Source organism: Stegodyphus dumicola, chromosome 9, assembly GCF_044657685.1.
Source record: "Stegodyphus dumicola isolate Sdum_Otavi_A_Nest chromosome 9, ASM4465768v1".
In the NCBI taxonomy this organism is placed as follows: Eukaryota; Metazoa; Arthropoda; class Arachnida; order Araneae; family Eresidae; genus Stegodyphus; species Stegodyphus dumicola.
In genome coordinates, this window is record NC_140776.1 from 183,723,796 (window position 1) to 183,734,326 (window position 10,531).

At 29.6% G+C, this 10,531-nt stretch overlaps 1 protein-coding gene across 8 annotated transcripts in view; it reads left to right on the forward strand.

Annotated features, from left to right (window-relative positions):
• The window catches only part of LOC118204755 (high affinity cationic amino acid transporter 1-like), a 117,004-nt gene extending 107,492 nt beyond the window's left edge, over window positions 1–9,512 (forward strand). For all 8 annotated transcript variants that reach the window (XM_085824449.1, XM_085824451.1, XM_085824450.1 and 5 more), the window contains 2 exons: window positions 2,387–2,495; window positions 6,374–9,512. In XM_085824449.1, the coding sequence (XP_085680575.1) occupies window positions 2,387–2,495; window positions 6,374–6,528 (264 nt within the window). In that variant the 3' untranslated portion in view covers window positions 6,529–9,512. The remainder of the gene's footprint in view (window positions 1–2,386; window positions 2,496–6,373) is intronic.
• Window positions 9,513–10,531: the final 1,019 nt, after the last annotated feature.

Consider the following 10,531-nt stretch of genomic DNA (forward strand, 5'->3'; position numbering starts at 1 on the left):
TGCTTACAAGTAGCTGAGAAACTAATGTTGTGAAACTTTCATAGTTTAAGTTTTATTGTCAATAATGAGATGTGCTAGCCATATGGGGCAATGTTTTCTCACATGCGGTATAAGTATGGGTGGGTTACTCTTAGAAAGTCTGCCTCTAAGGTGTCTTCCTTTAAGCCAGTAATTCTAGTATACTTTTCCATAATCAATTATGCCATTGCTACAGGATTTAAGCTTGGATTGTCCATTCTATTATATCTTGCGTGTTTACTGTCACATTTTCAGCCACAGTTAGATTATCAATAACCAAGTGGCTAAAACTGCAGAAAGCTCTTAACTGCAGTAAACTGCACCAAGAAGTAAAACTGTCTGGCTGAATTTTTTATCCTTCATAATTTTTCCTATTTGAAGACAAGTGTATAGTAGTTTTTATTGAAAGGTCCTCACACAGTCTTCCTAGAGAGTTGGTGTTCGAATTTTTGGCTCTGCTTAAATAAATAACAATTTCAACTAGTTTTCAACAACAACTTTGTGAAAGACCACTGTGGTGCTATAAATAATAGAGCGAGTTTGGAATAATTTTAGTTTCATCAGATAGAAAAATTTAGTTTTATGAAAGAAAATGCATGCTTTTTATTCCATTCTTCAAGAAGACATATTTTTTAATGTCTTTACACTATTATTATTTTGGTAGCAACAAAATAAAATGGAAAAATAAAACTATGAAAACTCACGTATGGAATTAAATTCTGCAAGAATGTGTTCATCCATTTTAACAGTATTGTCTTTAAGGCTAGTAGCAAATGAAGGCAGCCTTCTGTATTTGTTGAACCATTTGGTAGCAACATTCAATGATAACAACTCTTTTCAGTAGGATTACTGGGATGTAGTACAGTCAAAAGTCGTTAATCCGGACTCGTCAGGACTTCGGCGATTCCGGATTATCGATTTTTCCACATTATAGATCATCAGTTTAAATCTGGTAAGATGGCATGCAGAAATTATAAAATTAAAAATATGAAACCGTAATTTATGAAATAAAGAACAATTATGATCTAAAGTGTATCAAAATTTACAAAAAAAAGCTTAATATTTATTTGTTTACTTTATTAAACATTTCTTTCAATGTAAGTTGTTTAAGCTGCTTCGTTTTATGTGATAATACTTTCTCTTTAATTCTATAAACAGACATAATTTCTTCTTCAGTTACAAAGTTCCCCTGTTTAAGTCCTATAATTGCTGTGTCGAGAATACCGACTAATTTGTCAATTGAAATTTTTTCGTTTTCAATAACCTCCGTGTCACTTTCTTCACTATCGGAAGCAAATTATAATGATGAGGAATTTGATTTAAATCATATCAAAAACGGAGTACATCGAGATGAAATACTAATTTAGTAAGGAATTATTAGCCAAATAAAATAAAAACATCTGCCCTGAAGATAAGGATTGTGCTGACAAATCAACTTCCAATTAATTGCGCGCAGCAGCGCCCCCCCCCCGGCCGCCGCAGAGCAGCGCGAAATTGATAAACAGATTTCGGAATGGTTAGAGAAACGAAGGATATGACTTTATCCATTTTTTGCAGCAATTCCACTTTTTGTTTAACGGACTTCGAAACATAGTTTCGCTTTGTAGATCCTTTACATATTAGTAATTATATATCAGAAATTCTATTTGACATAATCGAAAGTTCAAGCTTACTTTTATAAAATTGCTCTAACAGTCTTCAAAAAATAATAAGCCAGATCCAATTTGAAGATTAAGGAACAACACAATCTGCATCATTAACTGAATTAGATAATTTAAGCTTAGCTTATACTGTCCGTTATAAATTAAACGTGCACGCATAAATGTATTATGCATATTCGCAGCCGTAAAGGTCTTACGCGCCACGTAGAAAGTTTGTAGCTTTGAGGTCCGGATTATGGATGTCCGAATTAACAACTTTTGACTGTACTAATATCTAAGATGTTTTAATTACCATGTTTGACGGCATATAAGATGCACCCTTATTTAGACGACCACACACAAGGAAAAAAAGTTTCAATAGCATGGTTTCTTTTAGTTCTCACGTTTCTTAAAAGCCAAATAAACAATTATTGAATGCAATTACCTTCATGTATAGGACGCAGGTAACTTTTTTAGACCAAATTTAGGAAAAAAATTGCGTCTTATATGCCGTCAAATACGGTAATCTTTATTGTGCAGATTTTTAGAAATTATTTTCAACATTTGGGCTGAAGTATATGTTTCTAATGCATGTAAAAACTATTAAATTTCTCTAAATTTTATATTTCTCTATATATTTTATATTATATTTTATATTTCTCTAAATTTTCAAAATTTAAGTTCACAATAAATCCAAAAAAAAAAAATGAATTGTAATTTTGTTTTAGGTTCCATGGGTTCCTACAGTTCCAGTGTTAAGCATATCTGTAAATTTTTATCTGATGCTGAAATTGCCACAGGCAACGTGGTATCGTTTCTTGTACTGGATGATTGCTGGTAAGTTACTGTATTAATTTTATGATTTTTTGTATTAATATGAAAAGTAAGGTGAAATAGGCAGTGGTCATTGAGCTACTAATGTCACTTGTTGAAGTGAATAATATAATACATTTCAAATTTGGGAAGTTTTTGCCATTTGTTTTTATTTTTAGAAAGATCGTAACTCATATTTTTGTTTTAAGTCTAGAGAAATACATTTTGGATTAAAAGAGCTTGTGAGACATGAAATGCCTTGCTGAAAATAAAAATGTCACTCATTGTGCATTGTTTGTATTACATAATCATAACGTTTAAGTAAAATATAATGATATTAGTCTTAGTTTAGTCTTTCAGTTATACTGGTTAATGACAACAGCAATGAAACTATCTTTTAAAAATGAGACTTAATAGTTTACATAAACTCATCTATTCTTATGAGCTCAAAAGTGCTGTTAATTTTTCCATCTCACATATTGCTTTTCTGATGATTAAAATCTTAATATACTTCATAATATTTTTAAGGAAACATTCTCCTTGCATGCTACACCTATGTTATTCAGAAAAGAAATTAGAGTGTACCTAAATATGTTTTTAAAGACATGCAGTATCTAATAATAAGAATCTATGGGTGTGTATATGGTAGCAGAATTTAAGAATTTCAGAGATTGTATCAGGTGGCAAAATATCTAGCAAAATATCTACCACTTGCCTTGACTGGTAACAATATTTTTTGGATTTAAAACTGTACTACAGATTGTACCATTTTTTAACTGATTGATGATTGCAAAACTTCTATTACTCCACATATTTTTACAAATTCCATTAATTAGAACATTTTGCCTTTTGCTTTCATTTCTGTGACTGTCATCATCATCATGAAATATGGTAGCTGGCAATAAATTATGTTAAGCATTTTTAAAATATATGTGCACTCATCCTCCCATGCCTTGCAATGCTGTACACAGAAGATTTTATGTTGAAATATTTAAAAAAATCTTGAATCTTTTTGCAATTGTTCAGATGATTTACCATAGATTTTAAAAAGGCTGCTTTATACATACATTTTAGCACAAGTGAAACTCCGATATCCATTGGTTGAATGATGGACGTACATTTTGGAGGAATAAATAAGATGGAAACATTGTCTTTTACAGAAACTAAGTACGAACTTATTGTTGTCTATAATCGGAACAAATTTTGCATCATCCAGTAAACCATTCAATTTCAAATGTTACCAAACCTTGGCCGTGAAATGATTTTCAGGTCTGTCAGTGAGCTTTTAGTTTATCTACTGTTGGACTTACTCCTGCTGGCACGACTTTTATTAACTAAATTAAATATCTTTCTTTACATTTACGTCACATAAAATTCAACTGTAACATCGCAAAATTTTAAAAAACGGTGTATGTTTAGAATTTCTGATACATTGTAATGTGTTGCCATATATTTTTTTTAACCCAGAAAGACTTCTGCTCTTAAACCTTCATTTTTTGTCAAAGGCGCTTTCGTTGTCCGTCTCACTTTCCAAATAAATTGCCGCTGGCATAGTCAGCCATCTAAAATATTTACTATTATATATAAATTCCTCTTTTATTATGTTCTTTTTTCTTTAAATTTCATTGATTTTTGAATTGGGATATCGCTTTTTTGAAAAGTTTTGGTTTTAACATTTATTAAATTCTTTCTTTAATTTATATGATTATTTGAAATTTATTATTTATGAATTTTAATTTTTGCCCTTTGTGAAAAATTGGTTCTAAATTTCTTTGTCTTAATATATATATATTTATATATAGTACTATTAATAAATCCAGCTAGCATAATTTCACAGTTCCAGCTGGTAATTAATAAAAGAAATAAAGAACTGCATTTATTGCTTTTAAATCAATTAGTTTGTTAATTAATAACAGGCAAATTAACTTTAAAAGAAAAATTAAGTATAAGTTTTGCCAGATGGCAGCAAACTAGGGGGATGAAAGTTAAGAATATTTTGTATCAGTTATCTTTAGACTTCTTGATAAAAATTTAAATGTTACCATACATTTTTTGTATTTGCTTTATTATATCTTTAAAAATAATACATGAAAACATACGGTAGTAACATTTGAAACGTAATGTGGACACAAAAGCGATGTTTTAGCCTGATATCACCTTTAATGCAAAAATTAATAAATTGTACAACACAAAGGCCAGAATTTTCAATCTAAAGTCTGGAATGAAAATCTGAAATCTTAACAGATCATCCTGGTTCATGATCATTGTACTTTGTATGAAGGAATACTTTCTAATTTTCTTTATTTCCTTAAATAGTGGCCAACAAATAGAGAGTTTTTCCCCTCATTAAGCAAAGATATTACTTTAAAAAAGGAAAATTATTTTAAAAATTTTTAATTCATTCCTTAAGTATTCGGTTTCGTTCACTGAAATTTCTTTGATTAATTTAAACTTTGCATTGATGTTACAGAAGTTGTATATTAATATGCTTAATACATAATAAAAGAGTCAACCAGCAGTTAAGCAGTAGATTCATTAAATACTGGTAGTTCAATCTGGGTTCAATTCCAGGCAAACAAACTGGATAAAATGGATACAAGCCAGTTGTCATAAAATTAAGGCATCCTTTCCTTTGGGCAGACAGCACTAGCATTCTTTGCCATAATCAAATAAACCAAACCAAATGTGATGAAGGAATAAAATTTATCAAAAGCTGTACACACAGCATATTGTTACACAACTGTATAATAAACAATATTTGGTGCCTTTTTACTTTCTTGTATGTAGTAGAAAAATTTTATCATATTTCAACAAAAATATCCATTTTGATTTCTCTTGAAGCCTTTTTTTTTTTTTTTTTGCTTGACATCTGTACATATGGACAGAATAAAGGACTCTTCCCAAAACAAATTGTAAAATGCATTCAGAAGAGACAGCTCAAAAAATAGGTAGCCGTAGATCATTGAAATTTTATATATGATACTTCTATAACATGTAGTTGTGCACTTCCCTTTTTCATTGCAATCAACTGCATAAACATATACATACATATACCGAGCTTGGTAAGCTCAGTATTTTTATTCTTATATGTTGCTAAAATGTGCAATTTTTGCTCTAAAAGAGGTTGAATTATATTGTACATACGTTCGAGTTCGAGTTTTTATGCATTTAGTTAATTTGCATGCAGTAATTGTAGAATTATCCACATTTTATGAGTTTAAGTGACGACTAAGCCTAACATGGCAGCGGTTTTTTTATCCTTGAAACTGTTTTTAGTATAGTGAATTAATTCGGTGCAGCGGCTTCAGTATTTTTTTGCTCGACTTCAGTATTGTGCATCGAAATTTGGTCTTCTTGCCCATTCGCCAAATTGCTTGTTTTAGTGTAGAAGCTTTAATTTTAAAAATGTTTCTAAAAAATTTTACTAACTTTATGTGGTGCTTTAGGTTTTCCTGTATTTTACAATTTCTAATGAATCCATTTTGAGGTTTTATGTATTTTTGCCTTGCCACGAAATGAGAACTGAATTGATTGAATGAAAAATATATCACTAATGAAATTCAAGGAAATAAGTTTAAATGAAATGCTGCAAAAAAATGTATATAATTTAATACGCCATAAAAGGAAGTCATGTATTGTCTACATCAGATATTTTGAATATATTTTCCAAAATGTTATTAAAATCATTTAAGTTTCGATATTTTTTCCCCTGTTGCATATCTGTGTACTTGTAAAATTTGATCAAAGTAAGTCTTTCGCATTTTAAGTGTTTGACAGTATTTTGATCTTGTTCCTTTTGTGTTAAAATACATGAAATTAATTTTTAGCTTTTTTCATTATATTAATTTTATGGTTTTACAGTTCTGTGTAATAACTGTAAGGTAACATTTACTTTTTGACAGGTTTAAGTATTTACTTTGGCTATGGTATCTGGAACAGCAATGAACGGAAACTTCCCTCTGCCCAGTTGCCTCCTGTGATTGAAGGCTCATCTTCAGAATCAGAGTATGAGGAGAGGAAAACTGAAATTTCGCCTCTCTTATCGGACAAGAGATGATTTTTGGTTTCACTTTCATGAATTAACAAAATGACTGCATATACCACCAGTTACCTGAATTTGAATTTCGGTGACAAACTGAATTGGTGTTTTAAATGTGATACATGTTTTATAAATAATTTGGTCAGCAGAACTCAGCATGTAATATTTTTTTCATCATGTCTTCCTTTTTTTATGAACTTTTTGGTCTGTGAAGTTTTGTACTTATAAGAGAAAGACTGTCTTCTTTTACATTCCTGAACATTGAAACAAATTTAAATGGATGTTTATTATATGGTGATTTTTTTAATTATTTATTTAAGATAATGATTTGCCAGGGGGGTCGAAAAGATGTTTTTCTCATTATTATTTTTTTTTTGTTTTGTTTTGTTTTATTGCATACCATATTGTAATCATAAGTATATGTAAATATGAGTATTTTTATATAATTTTTAAGGAGTGAAAAAAAAGATGACTAATTTTTTTACATTTAATTTGACATATATTTCACGCTTTAATAAATTTGTGAAAACTAAATTTTTTCTGAATTTCAATTTTTTAAGAAAATGAAGACTAATATTGTATATTTTATAGCTATGACCATGTGAATATTGTATTTGGTATGTATTATAATGTATATAATTCTTTGTATTTATTTTTTTATAGCAGGAAGTTAATGTAATTAGTTTTTTAGTATTAATTGAATCTTATTATTAATGTTAACTTGTAATTTAATAATTTATGAGTTAACAGTGAGGCAGAATTTTATGAAATAATTTTATATTTCTGAGTCTCTGTTTATGACATCACTTTCATATATTTTGAAATTAATTGACCCTGTGAAGGACATGGCTGTTTAATGTTTGGATATTTTTATGCTCTTATTTAAAACAAAATATCTTGCTGTGCTTTTTAAGTGATACAGAAATTATTCTCTTAAATGTATTCAAAGATCATACTTCTGACTGAATAATAATTTACAAAAATGCAAAAATTAAGATAATTTTGTGTAGGAACTTTGTATTATGAATTAGTGTATATTGTCATCTGAAGGATAAACAAAGTTCATTTAATTATTTAAATTTTTAGAAAAACTAAATGTAGGCATAAAGTGTGTATTTTTTAAAGATTTATGTACTAGTTTTAGATATACTGGTAAAGCTTATAAACAAACCATGTTCTCTTCTAATTTCTTATTTATTTTTTATTTTCTATTCAGGAAAAATGTTTACCATGTCATAGTAGTCAGGAAGATGTCATACTTATTTTTAAAAATGTTAGATATAAAAAATGACCATGGGTATTAAAAATATTAATATCTGTAAAAAAAGTCAGTTTATCATTTCTTTTAACTGTAGTGAACTTACAAAATTAAATTCTATGTGAAAGTCCCTTTTTCCCCTGTATTATGTATTTTGTTTTTATTAATTGTAGAAGTTATCTGCACTGAAAAAAAGTCTTTATAATTAATTAAAATTTTTTAATTGCAATTAAAACAAAGTTGTTTTTGCTTGGTTAGCAAATTCCTCAAAATCAATGATCCTTCAGATAAACCAAACACAGCAAAAAAGATTTTACCATTAACATATTAAGTACCATGTCATTCACTACTTTGTGTTCAGACCGTGTGTGTCACTGATGACTGACACTATGCTTCCTGTTCAAAGTGCAACAGTCATTGGTGACTGATTTTTTATTCAAGCCATTGTTGAATGACAATATGCAATTTTGAAAATTATTATTATCATTAAAAGGGCACAGCCCCCCCCCCTTCGATCCTCCTAGCCAGCACAAGCCGGCTGTATGATAAAAAAAAAAAAAAAAAAAAAAAAAATGGGACTGGCCAAAAAAATACAAATATAAGAAAAACTTTCAAAGTCCGAAATCTGAATCTCGGTGCCGAATTCCAGTTGTCTTTGTTCGTATTTATAATCTTCATTATTGTCTTTGGAAAATCTTTCAAATTTGAATAGCTCCTTTTAAAATCTTGCTTAACTCTCTTGCATTCCGAGTAAGCGTACATTCATCAACAAAGTGCCTGGCATCTCCAAACCTATCACATATTGAGTATTTGTAATTATTCTGTAGATGGAACTCATTAAAATAAGCCGGGAAATGCCCATGACCAGTTAGTACCTGATTATTTATAATATTCATCTTCTTGTTTAACTTGTATTATATATATAATATTTTCATAATTTTTTTTTATTAGGTGACTCCCAGCCAAAATTCCGTTCTGTTTAAATCTAGTTTTCCATTTCAGCAATGGTAATTTTTCTTGAATCTTGGATATCAAAATTATCGATTACATCCCCAAGTGCCGCCATTTTAGCAAGAGTGTTCGTCCTTTCATTTCCGACAATTCCTCTCTGTACTTTTACCTAGTGTAATTTAGCTTTTTTAAACAAGTCTTTTATTTCATTAATCAGTCAATTTTTATGATCTGGTTGGGCGAGTGCCTGAAATGGAGACGGATATAATTTGAAAATTATATTCGTCTACCAAATTCAACTTAAATCTTTGGCCACAAACATATTTTTGAAATCCGTATGCTGGCAGGTAAATAGGTTTGGTGCTTAACATCTTAAATAAATAAATCTAATTACTCATAGATTTTACATTAAATAAAAAAGTTTACCTAATGTTGCTGACTGATAAAATTAAATCATTGCTGATTAACCCTTTCTTGCATGCTACTCTTTAAAGTTGGAATTTTACCAAAAAAATTTGTAGGCAGTCTATTTAGGTGTAGGAGAGTAGGCAGATATAATTTTACAAAGATTGCACAAACCGTTTCCATTTTGAGGGTATGTCCGAAGCGAACACACTGAGCCGCACGAGCTGCGATAGGTGAGCATTGCTGTGAAGCACGTATTACAGTAAAATACTTTGTCTATGATTTAAAAACAGTAGAATCTGATCTCTGTAGCAGATTTAGCATAACCGAAGATGCACTACGGGCAGGACTGCTACTCTACACCCCCTCAAAAAAAAACTGGGGGGGGGGAAAGAAAACTCTCATTGCTTCGGCAATGCTGAGGCCTCTCCGAGCCATTTACATAATTTTAAAAGTTATAAGAAAAATAATTAAAATACTATAATATTTACAATTAATTATTAAATATATATACAAATAAAAATCTACAGAAATTGAAACTAAGCAAACTACGCACGATGAAAGCAAGAGAAATAAAGGGTCTGCTCTCACTAAAAATCAAATAGCTAAGTGAAAACAAAGCACAGGGGTCTTCAGAACCAGAAACAGAAAAGAATAAAAACAAATACAGTACAAAGTCCATAATCCGGACTCGTCGGGACTTCGGCGATTCCGGATTAGGGGTTTTTCCGGAATATAGATCATTAATTTAAATCTGGTAAGATGGCAAGCAGAAATTACACAATTAAAAATATGAAACCGTAATTTATGAAATAAAAAGCAATTATGATCGAAAGGGTTACAAAAAAAGCTTAATATTATTTGTTTACTTTATTAAACATTTCTTTGATAAATCAGTGTCTTTAAAAACCGAATATATCTAAACGTTGATGATTTGCTTGTGTGGTGCTGCCATCTATTATTCATAAAAGAGATTAAAAGTAACCATTAGTGTAGTTTTAGTGATATTTATCGATTATTTTCAGTGTCTAAAGGGGGAATATTTTTGGTGTGCCGGAAATGGCTAAACGGAATTGAAAAGAATTTCTGTTTTGTAAGTTTGAGCACGAATTTGTGGATATCGTTTTCAAATAGAAAATAATGTAATAAATAGGTAAATATCAAAAGTTAAGAAAGTACATTCCTGCATAAAGAAATTATTTTTATAATTTTTTTTAAATGTATGTGTGTGTGAGAGAGAGAGAAAGAGAAAAGATTTCAATCTGTGTGTTATGACAAAATTTCATTAGGTGTTATTTGTATGCAGATGATAGTAGCAGAGCAGATTTATATTTTGCATTAGATATATTATACAGTATTAAAATATCTGTTTTATATATTCTACTAATGCTATAATTCTATTTATAA